Below are 21,799 nucleotides of genomic sequence, written 5' to 3'. Positions count from 1 at the left end.
GAGCCTGGACAGGGACTGCCGAGCCCTGGGGACGAGGAACACAGGGGGCGGGGGAGGATGAAGAGATGCGAAAGGCGGAAGTCACTCGGATCCCGGGCTGGGGCCGAGCCTTGCCCCGGAGGTCCTCACCCTTCACTTTGCCGAACGTCCCGACCCCCAGCGTGTCTCCCAGGATGTAGTGGCCGATCTTCACCCGCCCGTCGTGTTTCTGCTTCTCGGCTGTCGCCATCTTTCTCCAGGAACTGAGTCTGCGCATGGCGCCGCGGGAGGGGGTGGAGGGGGCGGGCAGGGCCGCGCCGGGGGCGGGCGGGGAGAGGGTGGGGACGCGGGAGAGGAGCCGCGTAGCCGAGCCACCGCCCTGCGCCGTCCGCCGTGTCCCCGCAGCCGGCCGTCGGGCGCAGACGCTCCCCCTGGCGGGGCTGGCGGGGGTCTCTGGGAGGGGCCCCGGTACCTCGCTCCATGCCCTGCATCCTTGCGGCATCGGGCGCCCGCCCACCTGCGCGCGGGAGGGGGCTTCCTGGATTGAAGAGAAGGGCCGCAGCCCCTCGGCTCCTTTCATCTGGCGGAGTCTCTACAGGCAGTGGTCTCCCCTAATTATTACTCCGGAGTCGTGGGGACCCGCTCCCCTTCCTATTCCAAGGTGGGGAGATGGGCACTGGGGAAGTTGCTTGGGTAAGGCAGATATGTGGCTTGTTATCAGTGCACCGTGAATTGAAACATGGCTGGAGACACCACCCTGCCACTGTTTTCTAACCTTTTCATTTTTCCTGTTCGGATGGAATCTATAAGCCCCTGGGAGTTGTCACTTGCATCTTTGATGAAGTTTCCTTTTCCTCCACCCCACCTGCCACCCGCGCTGCTCTTTTTTACTTTGAGCCACTAAGTTGCTATTGGGCACCTCGACAGCTCAAGAAGCGAGAGATGTTGGTCTTTGCTCCTGCTGGATGCCCTCCTGAAATGTTATCCCCACAACAAGCTCTGAGGAAGGAGCAGGTTGGGGTTAAGGGTGAATGTGTGTGTGTTCGGGAAGCAGGATGCTACCCAGACATTTGGATGTATAGGAATTAATATTTTTAGATTACCAGTAAAATGTAGACTTTGAACTGAAAACAAGGCTTACAGTTGCATCAACCAAATCAATCGACAAATATTTATTGTACTTTCAGTGAGTAAAAGTTAGTCTATACAGATGGGATCATGGCATATCACAGGGGGAGTAGAGAAAGTATGCTTATTTGTAATAAAATTTTAAGTGAGTGTGTTACTCAATTATATTCCTTTAACATGGGCAAAATCAAGTGTCCAAAAAAAGTTTGTGATCTCAGTTTTGCAGTGTCATAGCATTTGGACAGGTGTCAATGGGCAGAGTTAGACTCTTCATGAAAATAATATAAAAAAGAAAAACACTAAAAATGTTACCTTTTTCCTTCCCAGTGAAAGTTACTCAACTCTTCTAGTTTTTATATACTTTATATTTATGAAATAAAAGTACTATGCATTAAGCACAGCTTTGTTCCAAGCAAGGTACTGCAGGAGAGGCAAAAGCCTTTGAGCTTAGAATTACATCAGATAATCAGAGGACATTTACAACTAGCCTTGGATAATCACTTCCTACTGTATTATGGACTGCTCTTCTTGAAGAGCCAAAAAGTTAAGAAATCTTTGATTACTGAGATATTTGGGGGGTAGGCAGTGGTTACTGTTGTAATTTTTGCTCTGTTGTTTCTTAACCTTTACTGTTTGTAATGTGAGTTTCGGCAGCTTTTTTTTTTTAATTTATTTATTTTGGGGTTGTGTTGGGTCTTCCTTGCTGCGCACAGGCTCTCTCCAGCTGCGGCGAGCGGGGGGCCACTCCCCGCCGCGGTGCACGTGCTACTCAATTTGGTGGCTTCTCCTGCTGTGGAGCACGGGCTCTGGGCACACGGGCTTCAACAGTAGTGGCAGGAGGGCTCAGTAGTTGTGGCTCGCGGGCTCTAGAGCGCAGGCTCAGTAGCTGTGGCGGACAGGCTTAGTTGCTTTGCAGCATGTGGGATCTTCCTGGATCAGGGCTCGAACCCGTGTGGCCTGCATTGGCAGGCAGATTCTTAACCACTGCGCCACCAGGGAAGTCCCTAAGCAGCTTTTCTTGCTGTTTTTTTGTTTGTTTGTTTCTTATGCTGAGTTAAAAATGGAATTCAATTAACAGTTTCTAAGAAAGTAAATGATAAACCTCCTTTATTCCTTTGCTTTTTCTCTTTCCTTCAGTCCTTTTAAAAAGTTTTTGTCACATTTTCTTCCACCCAGACACTATGGGTAGACACAAAATGAAAAGTCATGGTCCCTACCCTGGAGAAGCTCATAATCTAGGAGGACAGTTCTCTGTATCCCCCCAACCCCACAATAGATAATATTCACATGTTTAGCATTCTTCCGGGGGGGAAGTAAAGATAAGGTAAACTGTGACTTATGCCCAGTTTCCGGACCCATCAGTTGGACCCCTATCTCAACAAAGTATATTGGAATAGAAGTGGGCAGGAGTGACTTTGTAGAAGTAACCTCGAATCCAGTCTAGTTTAAGAGGGGAGAAAAGTAAATTGTTTTCAAATTTCAGTACTTTAACTTTTATTAGCACAAATAAGTTACAATACCTTTCAGCACTGATGAAGACAAACCAAGATGCCCGAACACTGTGGTGGAGAACCTCTGGTCTCATGGGGAAACTCACTAGTTTGTTGTCAGCTGCTTCCTCTTTAGCCCTTCAGAGATTTTGAGGGAGCTGTGCACCCTGTTAGTCTTTTCTTGTTAAGGCCATCACAGTGTTAGTAAACCATACATTGTCAGGGAGATGCTATACTTCCTCAACATCTATCTGTATATGTGGTGGCCAGAACTAAAAATTTTAAGTACTGTGTTGCTATTAATGCAGCCTAATATATCCTTAATAGTAGTTACATTGTAACTAATATTCAATATTTATTCAACAACTAGGCATTAGGCAGACTGCTAAACTCTGAGGACTCAAAGAACAAAGGAACATAGTACTGCCTTTGACATGGCCAAGCAATGTGATAGGTGCTATAATAAAAATATATATACATATGGTCCTAAAAGGGCTTCATGAGACAAGGGCATAACCTTTATCTGCAGAGGTCCACAAAGTCTTTTAAAATTGAACATATTTAGAGGAGTATTAAGAGTACTTTGTACTCAAAGAAAAGGGTGGCATGGGGGATGAAGGAACTTGGGGAAGGCATCCCAGGTGAGAGAAACAGCATATACAGAATCACAGAGGGAAGGAAGCCTTAGACTTTTTAAGGAAGAGCAAAATGCTTACAGCAGACAAAATCTGGATGGATAGAGGGACTGACTAGAAGAAATGAGAGAAACAGGACAAAACCCTGAGAGGCCTCATATGGGCTTCTCAATTTCACCATTTTCTTATAGACAGTGGTGAGCCATGGGAAGATGTGAAGTAGATGCCTTTTAGAAATACAATCTTTACCAAGGGAATTGATAGCTATGGGTGCCTTTGGGAAGGCAAACTGGGTGACTGAGAGTCAGGTGCAAAGTGCAGACTTTTCCCTATGTACTCTTTTGTAAAGTTTTGGTTTTAAACTTTATGCATATATTACAGAGTTGAAAAAATTAACTGTTAGAAAAAAAAATTTTTTAACTCTGACTTTAGTGTGGAGGATAGTTTGGAGAAGAGCAAGACAAATGTGTATGACAAGAGACTTGCAATCGCCTAGTGAAGAAATGATGAGGCAGGTACCATGTATAAAAAGGAAAAAAAATGGGCTTCCCTGGTAGCACAGTGGTTGAGAGTCCGCCTGCCGATGCAAGGGACATGGGTTCGTGACCCGGTCCGGGAAGATCCCACCATGCCGCGGAGCAGCTGGGCCCGTAAGCCATGGCCGCTGAGCCTGCGCATCCGGAGCCTGTGCTCCGCAACAGGAGAGGCCACAACAGTGAGAGGCCCGCGTACCGAAAAAAAAAACAAAAAACAGAAACAGACTCACAGGCTTAGAGAATGAATTTATGGTTACCAGGGAGGAAGGGTGGAGGGGGAGGGATAATTAGGGAGTTTGGGATTGACATGTACCCACTGCTATATTCAAAATGTATGGGCTTCCCTGGTGGCGCAGCGGTTGAGTGTCCACCTGCCGATGCAGGGCACATGGGTTCGTGCCCCGGTCCGGGAAGATCCCACGTGCCGCGGAGCGGCTGGGCCCGTGAGCCATGGCTGCTGAGCCTGCGCGTCCGGAGCCTTTGCTCCGCAACGGGAGAGGCCACAACAGTGAGAGGCCCGCGAACCACAAAAAAAAAAAAAAAAAAAAAGGAAAAAACTCGAGACCTATTTAGATATGAAATTAGTGAGGTACAGAGATTGGTGTGGACAGAGCGGGAAAGGAAGGAATCCTAATTACCTCCCAGGTTTCTGGAGAGATTGTCAGGAGGATGGGGAATGGAGGTTCAGCAGAAATAATGAATTCTGTCTGTAACATTAAGGCATCTGAGAGACCTTCAGGAAAGATATCCAGGAATGTATGGGTAATACAGGTCTATTAGCCCAAAAAAAGGTCAGTGTAGAGATACAGATTGGGTGTCCTCACCAAACAAATGGCAGAGTAGGGCAGTGAATTTGGGTGAGATCTCCCCAGGTTGTAGCATTAAGGGACCCAAGGACAGAACGCTCACTTAGAGAATATGGATAATTAAGAAGATCCAGAAGAAATGTGAGCCTATGAAAGAAACAGGAAAAAAAGCCAATTTATGTTAGATATTCTCTAGGAAGTTACAGTGATTAAAATTAGTTTGCGGATAGTTTTCCCCTATTTATCTAGGGTTGATGATTCCCAGCTCCTGGTTTGAAATATTTTTAGGTTAAAACTTTTGCAACCCCCTCATGATGATGAATTTTAAGCTTCAATTACCCTTGTAAAAATAGGCCCAGAGCTGTTTTCTAGGGAAAATCTTAGCACTGTTCACAAGGACTCCCTCGGTCCATCTCTAGGTAAATGTGGTTGGTTAGTCCTGGTTGGGTTCCTTGCTTTTAATAAGAAAATGTCAACCCTGCCCACCTCTCAGTTGGTTCACTAAGTATCAGGCACGTGAATCTGTCCGTGATCAGCAGCACGAAGAATAGTCATTCACCAAAAAAAACGTAACTCCAAACTCTTTGCTGCCCTATTCTTATCAGTTAAGGGAAATAATGTCCTTGGATGGTTGCCTGAAGGGTAGGCTGATCGTCTAAATTGTGCCCTTGGACCATCTGAGACTATCAGAGAGAGGTCGTTGGACTGTCTGGCTCTGGTTACTGTTAGATTCGTTTTTACTCAACTTGGTAATACAAGGGGCTGATAACATGTGGATGCCTTTAATAGGCTAATAATTGGGCTCTCTGTTCCAACTAGTAATTTGGTTCCCTTCAAAACAGTATTCTTGAAAAATTTATTCAACGTTTATTTAAGTGGAAAGGCAGAGGTAAAGGATGTCTGGAGCAGTGTCCCAGGAAACAAAGACCCTGCTGTTCCCAGACCCTAACTTCTTAGGCAGCAGTCCACAGGCCATCTAACCATGCATTTTGTGGGGTGAGGAGGTTTTATCCCACCCCAAGTGACTTACCAAAGTAGTTCTTTTTAGCCGCATCCTTCCAAGAAGAACTCAGGTAAGTAAAGATTAGAGTGACGTTTTGGAGCCCCCGAGATGTGCAGTATCCTTTATAGACTGGCTTCCGGGCAGCAGCCCAGCTCAGGTCTGTCTGCTCTTGTGCTGCTGTCTCTGTCCTCAGTGCAGGAGGGTGCTGAGGGCTGCTATGAGAAACAGACATGCAAAGCTTCCTTACTTCTGTGGACCCAAATGTACAGCCTACCTCTAACCAAGAACGTCGTTGCTAAAGGCATGCATGTTAGTATTCTAACCTCATCCCTGGATTAACGTATTTTCCTTCCCCTCAGTTCCTTATTTATTTATTATTTACTTTGCTGGATATTAGCACTCTCTAGGCTTCCCAGATGCTTTTTTAAAAGTAGACTTTATTTTTAGAACAGCTTTAGATTTACAGAAAAAATGTAAAGATACTACAGAGTTCTCATATACTCATGCCCAGCTTCCCCTGTTACTAACACCTTACATTATATGGTACATTTGTTACAATTAATGAGAAAAATAAACCAGTGTTGATATTATATTATTATTAACTAAAGTCCATACTTTATTCCAATTTCTTTAGTTTTTACCTAATGTGCTTTTTCTGTTCCAGGATCCCATTCAGGATACCACATTACATTTAATTGTCATGTCTCCTTAGGCTCCTCTTGGCTGTGACAATTCTCAGATATCTTGGTTTTTGTTTTTTATGACTTTGACAGTATTGAGGTGTATTAGTCAAATATTTGCTGGAATGCCCCTCTATTGGAATTGGGTGTTTTCTCATGGCTAGATTGGCGTTATGGGTTTGGGGAGGAAGAACACAAACAATGGTCTATCTTAATCAAATCACATCAAAGGTCTATTTGGGTTTCTCTATAGTATTGTCACTCGTTTTTTCCTCCTTTCCATACTGTACTCTTTGAAAGGAAATCACTAAGCATAGCCCACACTTAAGGATTGGGGAGTTATGCTCCATCTCCTTTAAGGCGGGATATTTATTTAAATTATTTGGTATTCTTCACAGGAGATTTCTCTCTTCTCTCCCATTTATTTATTTGATCATTTATTTAGAGCAGTATAGACTCATGAATATTTACTTTATACACTGAGTTATAATCCAATACTCCTTCATTGTATTGCTCAGATTGTTCCAGCTTTGGTCATTGGGTGCTCTTTCAGTTGGCTCTTGTATCCCTTTGACATGCCTCCATCAACGTTGTTTGTTTTTGGTTTTGTTTTGTTTTTCAGTACGCGGGCCTCTCACTGCTGTGACCTCTCCCATTGCGGAGCACAGGCTCCGGACGCGCAAGCTCAGCGGCCATGGCTCACGGGCCCAGCCGCTCCGTGGCATGATGGGATCTTCCCGGACCGGGGCACGAACCCGTGTCCCCTGCATCGGCAGGGGGACTCTCAACCACTGCGCCACCAGGGAAGCCCATCAATGTTGTTTTTGTTTTTTGTTTGTCTGTCACTTACTTACTGACACTACAAGATGCTGAACTTGTATATTTCCTGTCCTGGTCCTAGGATCAGCCATTTCTCAAAGATGTCCTTGTTACTTTTATTGGAGAGTGGTATTAGAACCCAAGATTTGGTATTTGGAGTGTAATTGCTTCTAGACCCTCTCAGCTGACAGAGCAAGGAAATATATGTGTGTATTCTAACTAATAAATATACCCATATCTCTGTTTCTCTATGTGGAACCACCCCTGTCTATATTAAGCTAAGCATGACTTCATACTGATCCATACAACCAACTCTAATTCATTGCCGCATAGATTATTCTAGCCATTCCCATTGCTTTTCTGTAAATTCCTGCTCCAACAGTGAGAAACCTAGCTTCCATCATTTAACTTCCATTTACCTAATTGCTCAACATGAGTGTACATTTATGGAAGTATCAGAATTATTAACCCTACTCCTGTGGATAACAGTTTTATCAACTTGAGTCCAGTGCTTTTGTGTAGTTGCTTTTCTCTTTAGTTTTACCGACTTCACTCACTTCCAAGTGGTAATCTTGAATGCCACCATTTCCTTAGGTAATCACCTATTTCCTCCACCCTCTTCAGTGAGGTCGTTTCATATATGTACAATACAGACAGATTATGTTGTCACAATCTGCATTCCATCCTCCGGTCCCCCAACCTCTGTTTTAATTGCCTCCTAGTCACCCTGCTGGTGAGGGAAGAGTTCCCTCCCTAGGGTTTTGGGAATAGCCAAACACATAACACCCGACACAGGACAGATGACATCAACAGCAGTCTGTTGGCCACATATACTCACAGTCTCTCGGGCAGGAGGGTACCACATAGAGAAGGCACTGCCACACGGAAGTCGCACTCAGGAACAGAAGGAACAACCAGAGGCTGTGGGAGAGAGTTTTGTAGTACCAAGAGGATGAGGTACCCTCTGGTTCCTGTGAAGAATTTGATTAGTTGTTTGAATAATTCCACAAGCTGGCAGGGAACTGAAACTAACTACTCAGGGATCAGCACTGACTGTGCCTGGTCCCTTCAGCATGGAGAGTTAGAGGTTTAGCTAGAGGAACTTATCTATGGCAAGAGTAGGGACAGGGATATACAGATAGGCCATTGTAGGCCCTCCCATTTTTCCCAGGTAATAAACATGACTGTTAAGGCAACACATAATATTGAGACTTTATATTAGGCCTTATACTACGACTTTCCATATGATTTTTAAAAATTTGCATACATTAAGCTTTACTCTGTGCTGTAAATTTTTGTGGGTTTCAACAATGTCATGTATCCACTATTTTTTTTTTTGTATCCACTATTATGGTATCACACAGAATAGTGTCACTATCCTAAAAAATCTCCTGTTGCTTCACACGTTCAACCATTCTCCTCTTTTTCCTGTCTCTATAATTTTGTCTTTTTCAGAATATCATATAATTGGAATCATACAGCATGTAGTATTTTCAGACTGGCTTCTTTCCCTTAGCAATTTCCATTAAGGTTCATCTATATCTTTTCTGTCACACTTAAAGGCTTTTGAAACAAGGAAAATGTAAACTATTTAAAAAATTTTTAAAAGATTTATCTCCATTCTAAAATATTTTCTTCAAATATTTTGAAATATTTTATACTTTCTAAAAGAATCTTACTATGATAGAGATTTATTAAAAGTTATGTAAGGGACTTACCACTTCCATTGCAGGGGGCAGTGGTTTGATCCCTGGTCAGGAAACTAAGATCCCGCATGCCATGCAGCACAGCCAAAACAGAAAAAAAAGAAAAAAAGTTGTTAAATGTGTTGAGGATATACTCTGAAGAACTGAGCTGTAATATAGCTTTGGTGGATTTTTAAAAAAATATTATTTATTTATTTGGTTGCGCCAGGTCTTGGTTGTGGCTCACTGGCTCCTTAGTTGCAGCACTTCTTAGTTTTGGCAGGTGGGCTCCTTAGTTGCGGCACATGGGCTCCTTAGTTATGGCATGTGAACTCTTAGTTGCGGCATGCATGTGGGATCTAGTTCCCTGATCTGGGATCAAACCCAGGCCTCCTGCATCGGGAGCACGGAGTCTTAACTACTGCACCACCAGGGAAGCCCCTGGTGGATTCCTTAAAACTAATAAATTATATAAGAAAGAAGAGAGTTAAAGACCTGATTTTTTTTAGTAAAGAATATTATTCCTTACCTATGTGACCATCATGTGAAATTACTAATGTAATTCTCATATTGTCTATATCTATTATTTCTCTTACATAAAGTACAATTAAAGTACATTATAACATGTGTAGAGTGTTTAATTTCAAAAATTAAGTTGGTTTTATATGGGAGTTCAGGAGTTTTTTATATGTTAGGAATTTGTTCTAAGCCTAGTATATTTTATTTTTACTGAAATGCTTCTAGATTGCTTGACTCTGAAATTTTAACATGGAGAATGTTCTAGGCACCTTACTGGATCATGTACATTATAATTGACCTTTATAAAAGGCTTTTTGTTTCGCCTGGAATTAATACTTTGTCATGGTTTTTACTTGCTTAGATTTCTAAGTACTTATTGATTCAACCCGAACTTGCACCAGTTGTCTAAAATCTCTCAAAGACATGGAACATGTGATGTGTATTATCAGTCTGAGGTTCTTGAACTCTCCTAGAGCTTTCGTACCTGCTTCAGTTGTTTGCCTTCTATACCTGTCTCAGAGTTCTCACCTGAGAATCCCCTTCAATATTGTCCTGGAGAGTCCCTTCCCTTTCTCCTACGTTGGGTTTATTGTTTCCTAATGCCGTGGTTTCCGTTTTTGTTGTTTGTTTGTTTTTGTTTTGTCCTTTCTCCCTGGTTTTGGTGGAACAATCTCACCAGTAGTTTTATGAGAAAGCCTCAGGGAAGTAAAATTTTCTGAGAGCTTATGTGTTTAAAAATGTCTTTATTCTACCCTTACACATTATAGTTTTGTTGGACATAGGGTTTTAAGTTGTAAAGAATTTCCTTGAGGGTTTTGAAGTCATTGCTCCATTATCTTCTAACTTCCCTCCTTTTTCTTAGACAAGTTTTTTGAAGTGTAATTGACATAAAATAAAACTCACTCTTTTTAGGTGTAGATTTCAATGTTTTGAAAAATGTATACTATGTGTAAGCATCACCACTATCAAGATTTAGAATAATTGCATCACCTGCCAAAATTCCCTTGTGACCTTTTAATTTCTGTAACTATAATTTTGCCTTTTTCAGAATGTCATATAAAGAAAATTATACAATATACAGTGTTTTGCATCCAGCTTCTTTCACTTAGCATAACACTTTTGAGACTCATCCATGTTGTTGCATTTGTCAGTAGCTTATTGCTTTTTATTGCTGAATAGTATTCCATTGTCTGGATATACCAAAATTTATTTATCCATTCTTGGGGAGTTCCCTGGCGGTCCAGCAGTTAGGACTCAGTGCTTTCACTGCTGTGGCCCGACAAACCATGTGGCTCGGGCAAAAAAAAAAAAAAAAAAAATTATCCATTCTCTAGTTTTGATGTTTTATTATTTCTAATTCTTGGAGCAGGAATAGCTGTTATGAACATTCACATACAAGTCTTTGCATTTTCATTTCTTTTGAATAAATACTCAAGAGTAGGAGTTATAGGGTTATAGTATAGAGTTATGGGGTTATAGTAGGTATATATTTAACCTTAAGAAACATCCAACTTGTTTTAAAGTGGCTGTACCATTTTGCATTTCCACCAGCAAAGAATGAGCATTCCAGTTGTTCCTCGTTAGCACTTGGTATTATCAGTTTTATCTATTTATTTGTTTTATTTTAGCCATTCTAATAGATGTGTAGTACTATGTCATTGTGGTTTTAATTTGCATTTCCCTGATTTTCTTTCTTTTTTTTTTTTTTTTGCGGTACGCGGGCCTCTCACTGTTGTGGCCTCTCCCGTTGCTGAGCACAGGCTCCAGACGCACAGGCTCAGCGGCCATGGCTCACGGCCCCAGCCACTCCGCGTCATGTGGGATCTTCCTGGATCGGGGCATGAACCCGTGTCCCCTGCATTGGCAGGCGGACTCTCAACCACTGTGCCACCAGGGAAGCCCCCATTTTCCTGATATTAATGTTGAGCATCTTTTCCTGTGTTTATTTGCCATGCATATTTGTTCTTTGGTGAATTACCTATTCAAATCTTCTGCCCATTTTAAAAATTGGGCAATTTATTTTTTAATTATTAAGTTCTGAATACAAGTCATTTATCATATATGTTTTGCATATATTTTCTCCAAGCCTGTGTCTTGTTTTTATTTTTTTTAATAAATTTATTTATTTTTGGATGCATTGGGTCTTTGTTGCTGCGCATGGGCTTTCTCTAGCTGCAGCGAGTGGGGGCTACTCTTCCTTGTGGTGCGTGGGCTTCTCATTGCGTTGGCTTCTCTTGTTGCAGAGCATGGGATCCAGGCACACGGGCTTCAGCAGTTGTGACATGCGGGCTCAGTAGTTGTGGCACACAGGCTTAGTTGCTCTGTGGCATGTGGGAATCTTCTCGGACCAGAGCTCGAACCCACGTCCCCTGCATTGGCAGGCAAATTCTTAACCACTGTGCCACCAGGGAAGTCCCAATACTACACTATCTTGACTACTGCAGCTTTATAGTAAAGCCTTTTTTTTTTTTTTTTTGGTTTGTTCTGTTTTTAAGCAGTTGTATTGCTATTCCATTGTAAAGAGGTACAGTAATTTGCTTAACTCAGCCTGTACTTAGGGGGTTAAGTTGTTTCTATTTTTTGTATTACAGATAATGCAACAAATGCCCATGGGCATATAACTTTGTACCCTTGTGATAGTGCTTGTGTAGGGTACATGTTTAGAATTGGGAATGCTGGATCAGTGTTCCCCACATTTTCCCCTAGTAATTGGGTCTAGTTTCACGTATAGATCCATTTGGGTAAGACTTATAGTATAAGTAACTAGGCTGTGCTTGGCAGTGTTCTAAGACACTGTCTGACACTGTATTCTAAGACACTGATCTTGAGCAGTGCCTTGTGGCCTATGTGTTAAAGCAAAGATTTCCTGCTTTCCTCTTTGGTCAGTTCATGTGAGCTATAGAAAGATGCTTCCTCGAGAACACAAAAATAAGAGTGCTGTCAGAGTTAGAGAGTGTTTGTCAGAACATCAGGGGCATTCTGCCTGTTTGACAGTTATACTTTTGATCAATTGGCAAGCCTATTTTCAAACAATTATTAATTTAATCTGGGATTGGATTAATCAGTTTGCTGACTAACCATAGAGGCGGGTGAAGTGCATGGTGTGGTGGAGAAGTTGAGTAGATGGAGAAATTAAGGCCTTGAGGTTGAAACTGAGCTCAAGTGGTAGGCATCTCAGGACCATGCTTTCTCTGCTCCCTCTGCCTTTCAACCTAATCCACAACAAGCAGCTTCTGAACCTCAATCAAAGATAATCCCCCAGTGGTTAACCCACCCTACCTGAATAATGAGTTGACTCTAATTTTGTTTTAAACATGACTTGGGCTTATGCATGACCACTTTCCCCTCTTCCTACCCTTCTTGGTTCACTGATATATTCCCAATGCCTAGATCAGTGGCTAGCACATAGACAGTGTACAGTTTACATCTGTAGATAGAATATTGTTAAAATTTAGTTTATTGAATATACATTTATCTTGATTTGGTTAATAAGAGCTTCCCCTGAGAGATAAGCCACCCTCATTGTTCTGATCAAATCAAATTTCTGAGCCTACAGTGCTGTAGAGTCTCTAGCATATAGCAGACACTACTAACCACGGTGAATTCGCCAAGATACATGTCGTCTTATAGGGTTCTGTCTTCCTGCTATTATCAGTGACACCCATTATCCAGGAATATTACCTATATAGTAATAATTATGATCACTAGCATTTATCAGACTCTTACCCTGTGCCAGGCACCATGTTGAACACTTTATATGCACCATCCCATTTTATTCTCATAGCAACACTTCACAACGAACGTTATGAAGTAGGTACAACTGCAACTGAAAGTGGGGTCCAGCTGCTCGCCACTCAAAGCAATAATGAGGTAAGGCTGGTGGAAAGGAAACTTTGCTTTATTTTGGACGCCGGCAACCCGGGTGGTGGGGGTGCAGATACCTGTCCAAAGGCCGACTCCCCCCTCAGCTGACAATCGGGGGCAAGAGCTTTTATAGGCTGAGGGAGGGGGCTATGTGCAGAAACAATACAGTCAGCTCTGACAGTCATCTTGAAATTGGTCATCGGTGGTCTGACCAGCGTCATCTTGACTGTTTTAAGTACGATTAATCTTCAGTTCCAGGGTTGGTTGGTTCCCATTTCCTTGAGGCCAATTCTTGGAATTGTGGCAACTTATGTCATGGCTACAGTCTGGCCACCATGTAGTTAACTTCTTCCACCTGGTGAGGGTTTCCGTATCTATAAGACAGCTCACAGGACATGGCTCAGAATATTATCTATAGCCCTTGAGGGGGAACTAAAAGTCCCTGACTTTGCTTAATGACTCAACTATTATTATTTAGTCTTGTTGGACTGTCTTTGTTTCTGCATTTTCTCACTTCTCTGATGAAACTTATTCTTTGGCTAAAGTTTTTCACAGACAAAAGGCAGGCTGAGGACATGGGGGGCAAAGACCATAGGATCCTGCTCTGTTTCACAACTTCTGTACCATTTTACAGGTGAAAATCTTGGCTTAAGTTAATTAACTGACCTAAAAGCTAGCAACTGTTTTGATTTTACCTATATACTTACATGGTGAATGCAGCATTATTTTACATTTTTAAAAATATTTATTTTTTTATTATTTGTTGCACTGGCTCCTTAGTTGCGGCATGTGGGCTCCTTTAGTTGTGGTATGCGAACTCTTAGTTGCAGCATGCATGTGGGATCTAGTTCCCTGACCAGGGATCAAACCCAGGTCCCCTGCATTGTGAGCGTGGAGTCTTAACTACTGCGCCGCCAGGGAAGTCCCAGCATTATTTTAGATGAGGACAATTTTACCAAATGATGACTCAACCCCAAAACACTAAACTTGTTATTGTTTACGTTTGGGCTACCCAGTAGGATAGCCAACAGCCACACGTAGCTGTTGAACATTTGAAATGCAACTAGTCCGAACTGAGATGTGTTGAAAGTATAAATACACACTATATTTTGAAGACTTAGTATGAAAAAATATATATATCTCAATTTTTATACTGATTACAAGATAAATAAGATACAAGATTACAAGATAAATAATACTATGCTGGGCAAAACTGTAAATAAAATAATACTATTAAAATTAGCTTTACCTTTTTTACATTTTTAAATGAGGCTGTTAGAAAATTTACAACTACATATGTGGTTTGCATTTGTGGCTCGTGTTTTATTTCTACTAGATGCTTGTCTAGCACATTTTATAGACATTTATATTGGCCAGTTCAGCACAGATTTTACTCATATTGAATCTGACAGAGCTCTAAGCTGTATCAAAATGATTCTTGGTGATTCAGAAAGAGGCCTATGGTTTCTCCAGGACCAAGCTCCCACAGTATGGGGGCTTTCCCAATGCCAGGCCCCTGCAGTGTTGGTGGCTTCTCCAGTGCCAGGTTCCTGCCCTGTGCACCGGCTAGGTGCCCCTAATGACCAGAAGCTTTCCCTGGACCCCCTTCAGGCAGCTTCAGAACAGAACATTGTTGGACAAGGCACCTCCCCATGAATGGCTTCCCCACCATCACCCTTCTGGTGGCTTCCCAGCAAGTCCCAGAAACAAGACACTTCAACATCCAGTGAGCTATGCTGCATCTTCTCAGACATCGGGATCTCAACTCCGGGGGTGGGGAGGCCTCCTTCCTGGGTGCTCTATCTCTGCTCTAGTAGTGGCTGCTTCTTATTTCTGCTCTTCCTGAAGAGTTCACTTCAGTTTTTCCTAGCCAATCCCTTATTACCCTAATCCCTTAATCTTTTCCTGTTCAAGTTACTATGTGACTTCTGTCTCCTCATTGAACCCTCACTGGTATACCAGCTATTTTAATTGGATGTTTGTATTTTTATACTCTACATGTTATTTCTGTTTATATATGTATATAATTACCACGTTTTGAGCAATAACTGAAGTTTTCTTTTTTTTTTTTTGCGTTTTGCGGGCCTCTCACTGTTGTGGCCTCTCCAGTTGTGGAGCACAGGCTCCGGACGCGCAGGCTCAGCAGCCACGGTTCACGGGTCCAGCCGCTCCGCCGCATGTGGGATCTTCCCGGACCAGGGCACGAACCCGTGTCCCCTGCATCGGCAGGCGGACTCTCAACCACTGCGCCACCAGGGAAGCCCTGAAGTTTTCTTAGTTTGCAAATACTAAATGACTTTCTGTGCTTGCATCTGCACAGATTGTAGCATTGGTCTAAATTCAAGTAATTGAAAAATACCAAAAGGCATCATGTGATACTTTATTTTTACTTTTTGGCTGTTGGGTCTTCGTTGCTCTGCGTGGGCTTTCTCTAGTTGTGCAGAGCGGGGAATACTCTTCGTTGTGGTGTGCGGGCTTCACATTGCGGTGGCTTCTCTTGTTGCAGAGAACGGGCTCTAGGCGCGAGGGCTCAGTAGTTGTGGCACACGGGCTTAGTTGCTCCGCGGCATGTGGGATCTTCCCAGACCAGGGATTGAACCCGTATCCCCTGCACTGGAATTCTTATCCACTGCGCCACTAGGGAGGTCCCATGTGATAGTCTTTAAATCTGCCTATAGTTCATCTACTTAGATTCGAAGAGTTGTCTCTGATGAATGTGAAATTTATTCAAAATTTAGAGCTGTTCAAAAATTTAAAACTGTAGTATATTCTCATAGGACTTTTTTTTGGGGGGGGAGGGCAGGAATCAGGAAAGGGCAGATTTGCTCTGATCCCTATGACCGGAAAATGGCTTGCTATTACCTTAATGAGTTAATCCAGTGCTAAAATTACATATGTTAATGTCTGTACTATATGATGTATGACTAGCACTGTGGTTCCACACCGAGGCCATAGATGAGTAAGTATTCTATTTAATAAAGACAAATTTTCTATAAAAGGAATCTTACATTGTACAATGTCTGTATTAATTAAATGCATTCCAATAACACTCACTATTGTCAGAATCCTTATTACCAGAAAAAGAAAATATATACTTTTCACCATCTCTCTGTGCCTTAGTTTGTTCCTCTCCAAAATAAAGTTTTATTACACCATCTCAAGTCTCTTGCAAATTTAAAAGCACTGCGCCATGCTGCTCTACCTCAGAGGTGTATGTTCCCAGAGGTTTCTCTCTCCAGTCATCCTAATTGAACAGTACTTCTGAGGCTTCCTGTCTCTCTCCTGCCTTGGGGAGCTGCTTCTCCTGAGGGCTGCTCCCCTTCAAAACAGGGACCATAAACAGTTTCTGCTCTGACTATGCCCTCTCCACTCTTGAGGTGACTGAGCCATTTACTGACAAGCCATCCTTCCTCCCATTTGCCCAAGATGGTCGTGTTTCTGAAACAGAACTATTGGCCACCTGGTATTAATCCCATTTGCTTCTTCCTCAGCCACCTCTACCACTTGCCGTAACTTAAGGAAGCTGGACCTTTCTCCAATACCGTTTTATCAGTTGTCTTTTTTACAAAAGACCTTTCCCCTAAAGGCCTTAATTTCCTCCACATAACTCTAGAGTCCAAATCACTTTAAACATTTTTGAGGGCAAATCATACACTTTTTACATGTGCTAGATGTTTATTTGCAGAGCTATATAAATGTAACACTATTAGATTAGGGCTCTGAATTCCCTGGTGGTCCAGCGGTTAGGACTTGGCGCTTTCACTGCAGTGGGCCCGGAGTACCAAATTAGACAGACAGACACACACACACACTGGAAATGTATACAAGAACCATTTTTTTTAAAATTGAAGTATAGTTGTTTTACAATGTTGAGCTAATTTTTGCTGTACAGCAAAGTGGTTCAGTTATACATATATATGCATTCTTTAATATTCTTTTCCCTTATGGTTTATCAGAGGATATTGACTATAGTTCCCTGTGCTATACAGTAGGACCTTGTTGTTCATCCATTCTATAATAGTTTACATCTGGTCACAGCCTTTAGAATCCTCAGCCAGATCAAGGATATCGAGGGGTCCAAGGGAAAGACTGGTAAAGAAATTTCTTTGAAGAGTTTTAAGTACTCAACTCAACCTTCTTGGAAAAGGGGGTTACTACCTTGTAGCTCTAAACCTAGGGAAGGAAACTTCAAAGGAACCACTCAGAGAGCTTTGAAATTTGCTTCCTGCAACTGTTTTGGTGGGGGGCCAGGAAAGTGCTGCTGCCTGAGATCTCCCTGCACTTAAGAACTTGTTCAGGCCAGGGAGGTGGGAATGTTTCCTGTGGACAAGATGTGGGCCACTCAGGAGAGAGGGACAGCATGGGATAATTTTGAATCCTGTCTATAGGGCCCTCAGAGGTAGAGAAAACCTCAGGAGAAAGAGGTTGGATCCTAGGGGCTAGGAAGGAATCACAAAAGACTATTCTGAATTAAGATGGGAACTACAGGAGAGGTCATACAAATGCCCAAGAGAGGAAAAGTTTAATCATCTGCAGGGTCCAGACATTGTTTACCCACCCAACCAAGGAAGAACCAGCCCCCATCCCCCCACCTCTCCTTCCTCCTCCTGTCTACTCTAACCCCACTGAGGAGTGCAACTGCAGCTCACAAGCCCCAGAGAATGTATACAGGGAGAAGGCTGAGATCAGAGGGACCATGCCCCCTTCTCCACTGCTGGCTCCAACCCAAAGGAGGCCCAAGCTGGAAGATGTGAGATAAGGTTAAGTCAATTTTGAAGTTTGACTATAACAAAGGACTGGAAATTTTATTTGAAATAAAAAAATAACTTACTGAAATAAAGCTTTTTACAACTAATCATGACTGGAGGGTATTTTTTGTTATCTGTGAATAACCCAAAAAAACAAGGGTCAGACCAAGTCTTCATCCTGGGGCACAGGACCATATTTCCACTGTATAAAGATGAGGACACAAAAATAAGATCTGTGTTTTTACCTCAATCAACATACCATACCTGTGGTAATCTACAAGCCACCTGCGTACATGAGAACCATTTTTTTTCACTGGTATTTTCTTTGAACAAGACATCCCTCTACCTTACCATACAAGGAAGCTTTTGCTTCAGATGCCATTCTTGGTTCCTGAGGTTGATAGCCTCTGCCCTGTGCTTCTCTTAGATTATGATCTGAACTACCTTTTGTTTGGAGGAAAAAAAAAAAAACAACAAAAGAATGAAATACAATCCATATGTAGTACGAATGAGAAAGAGAAAGCTCCTTATCATTTAACTTGGTAAAAGTTAGGGTTGGGATCTTAGTTCCCTGACCAAGGATTGAACCCGGGCCCTCAGCAGTGAAGAGTCCTAACCACTGGACCGCCACAGAATTCCCATAATTTAACTTTCTTAACCACCTTTCTAAAGGTTCCTCTACTCCCACTCTATCACACTCTTTATATCTTTGTCTTCACAGCACTTATCACTACCCAAAATTGCTTACCTGTTCTAGGTCTGTCAACCCCCAACACACACACACATGCTATTGAAATCTTTGTCAGACAAGGACCCTTGTCTGCATTGTTTTCCACTTGTATCTCCTTGGCCTAGAACTGCTTCTGGCACATAGAGGTCACTAGATCTGGTTCATAAGTGGCACTTTATCAACAGAAATGAAAGGGAATCATAGAACATCTAGGTTCTTCCAGAAGTATATTTAATTTTAAACTCTTAGTTTCTCATTGCCCAATCTCCCCTGAACCTCTAGCAAGTTGGCTTTGTTCTTGCTGCTCTATTGAAACAAGGTTTATGGAAGTAAACACTAACCTAAATTTTGCAAGTCCTGTAAGGTTTTTTCTTTTAATTTTAAAATCTTTTTCTCCTTGGCTTCAGCCACATACAATACTTGGTTCCAACCCTATCCTACGTCCTGGGCTATTTCTGCAACCACTAGAGTCAACTGTCAACTTCAACCATGTCGGTTGTTGCTCCCACTGTATCTCTAACATTGCCTAGCACATAGTAGCATCATCGTATGTAGTATGTTGAACAAATTAATGAACCACTCTCTCTCCTCGCGTCTCCTATGGACATCTCCCCAAATCTTTCCTTGAGCCTCTCCAGATTGTCTTTTCTTTCTAAGTATCTGTATTTTCAAATGGTTTCAACCATTACTGAGTCAAGGATGGTTTACTGAAGTTCATCAGTCAAGAAACTGAGTCCTTAAAAAAAAGAGAGAAAAAGAAAAAAGGAAGTCCTTTTTTTCTCATCATTTCTAAATGCCTACCAGGTCTCACCATCACCTCATACCTCCATTTAAATTATCTTCACCATTTTAACCCCTAAAATCAGTTCCCTTTCACAACTCTCTGTTCATTACTTCCAAATGCAGACCTCTAGCCCAGGCTTTACACTTGAACGGCCACCAGGCTTACTCACTTCTTCCAATGTACTTCCTCTTGGTATCGCACAGGCAACAAAACCTAACTTTAATTTTCCCCCTTGTTGCCTCCACCCTATATTCCCTCCCAGTGAATGCACCACCTCCCTGCCCCCTAGTCCAAAACATCCAAGACTCCTACCTCCAATATTTCTGAGGCCTACCGCACTAGACACAATGCTGTTTTTTAAGTTATTATTTTTTTATTCATTTTTGACTGCTCTGGGTCTCCGGTGCGGCTCACGGGCTTAGTTGCAGTATGTGGGATCTTAGTTCCCTGACCAGGGATTGAACCCAGGCCCCCTGAATTGAGAGCATGGAGTCTTAACGACTCGACCACCAGGGAAGTCCCGCTATATTTTTATATATGTGATCTCATGGAAGCCTCACGCAGCCTGATACAGAAGAGGGGCCTTGGAAGCTACTCCCTTTGATTCAAGTTTTACATGTTCTCAGTAGAGACATCCCCCCTACAGCCAGCCTCACTGCTACCTTAGTCCACAACCTCACGATTTTCAGACTATTTAAGAACCTGTTGCCTGGTTTTCCAGCTTCAAAATGTATCCCATCCATACCATCACCTCCCATCACCATATTAATCTTGCTAATGATAACTAATCATGCCATTGTGTGTGCTTAAAACCTTCCAATGATTTATCATTGCTTCAAGCTGAAGTCCAAACTCCTTAGTATAATACGCAAGACCTTCCACATCTGATCATCCTCACCCCTCTAGATTCTTACCAACCCCCTCACCTTCTCTAGACCTGACAAACCACAGTATCTGTGATTGAAAGGCCAAGTAAACACACAAAACATTAAGACATGTTCCTGGGTCTCACTTCAGATACCCTTTGGTGACACTCATCTGGTCCTGAGTATCCTCTGCCCAAGAAACACAAATTCCTTAGCTTTGGCATTGGCCCTAGGCATCTTTTGTCAGATTGTGGCCCACTGTCCAAACCAACTTTGACCCTCAGGACATGAGATACATCAGATGTGAACTTCCTGCAAACTAGTATTCAATGAACTGAATCCACCTGATTGCATTCTATACTGAATGTGTTAACCCAGCTCCATCTCTCTCCCACTGCTGCTCCCTGAGTCTTAAAATTAATTTTACCTGTGATTAGAGCAGCCTCAATTGGTCTGTGAGCCACCTATGATCTATGGAGACTTACCATTGCATCAGACAATTTCCCACTGAAACCCAACCTGTCAAGGGTCATAGGCACTGGCAAACAAGAGATAAGCTCCCCTTACACTCAAATACACGGCCTTTCTTAATGCATCACTGCCCACCTCTCTCACAACCCCTTTATGCCAATTGTTTTCTGGCCCAGGATTTACAAATTCCACGTCTTCAGGTCAGTGCCCATTCACCTCAAGGCCTAATATTTATTCCATCCTGGGCATTACCTATCTTAATGGGCCTCTCCATCACTCAGGAATGAACCATTAGTAACACTGGAAGATTTCAGAAAGATCTTAACACCAAGTTAGATTATTTCAGTACTCTGAAGCCAAAATATATTAAAACCACTATTTTTGTAGGTCAAAAGCAATTTCATAAACTTGAACCTACTATACCAACTTTAGGCCGCAGCCACTGTAGAAGCACCTTCACTCACTGAACTCGGAAGCCCATAATGTTAAGACCTCCAGCTTACAACTGCGGCACAGGCACAGCAGTAAAATCACATTAACGAATGTCAGCCGGATCCAGGAACCATGCTCTCAATTATGCATCCCTAAAGTACAGAGTACTGAGTCATTATGTTGAGTCTCACATATCGGGAGGAAGCCCAATGTAGATTTAGATCAGCAGGGGCTTCTGTAGAAGTAAAATATAAGCTAAGACCTGAAGGATGAGTTAGGAAAAAAGCGGGAGGAAAGGAATTAGCTAGAATTTTGGGAATGCATTCTAAAGGTAAGATTGGTGAGGCAGTGATGATCATGAAGACCCCTTCAAGGTCAGGTTAAGGACGTTATACTTAATACAATGGGAAGCTAAAAGCTAGGAGAGCACAGCTTGGCCACACTGCTATTTTATGCCAGTTGTTCCAACACTTATGCTGTTTAATTAACGTTCTATTCTCTCATTCAGCAGTCCAACAAAGTCAGCCTTGTCTTTACTTCAAATGGCAGTAACACTAGAACTGGGAAAGCAAGGCAAAAAAAATTCAGAGCACCGAAAATCAATGATCACCCAGCTAAGGGTTA

General features: G+C 42.4%; 1 protein-coding gene across 5 annotated transcripts in view; it reads right to left on the bottom strand.

Moving 5' to 3' along the window:
- The window catches only part of PRKAA1 (protein kinase AMP-activated catalytic subunit alpha 1), a 46,531-nt gene extending 46,257 nt beyond the window's left edge, over positions 1 to 274 (bottom strand). For 2 of the 5 annotated variants that reach the window (XM_032627255.1, XM_032627260.1), the window contains exon 1: positions 130 to 274. In XM_032627255.1, coding sequence (XP_032483146.1) covers positions 130 to 256 — 127 coding nt within the window. In that variant the 5' untranslated portion in view covers positions 257 to 274. The remainder of the gene's footprint in view (positions 1 to 129) is intronic. The other 3 variants (XM_032627258.1, XM_032627257.1, XM_032627259.1) reach the window with 2 other exon arrangements.
- Positions 275 to 21,799: the final 21,525 nt, after the last annotated feature.

This window comes from Phocoena sinus, chromosome 3 (assembly GCF_008692025.1).
Source record: "Phocoena sinus isolate mPhoSin1 chromosome 3, mPhoSin1.pri, whole genome shotgun sequence".
In the NCBI taxonomy this organism is placed as follows: Eukaryota; Metazoa; Chordata; class Mammalia; order Artiodactyla; family Phocoenidae; genus Phocoena; species Phocoena sinus.
The sequence above is the reverse complement of the archived record's forward strand: the minus strand, read 5'-3'. Positions and strand labels throughout refer to the sequence as shown.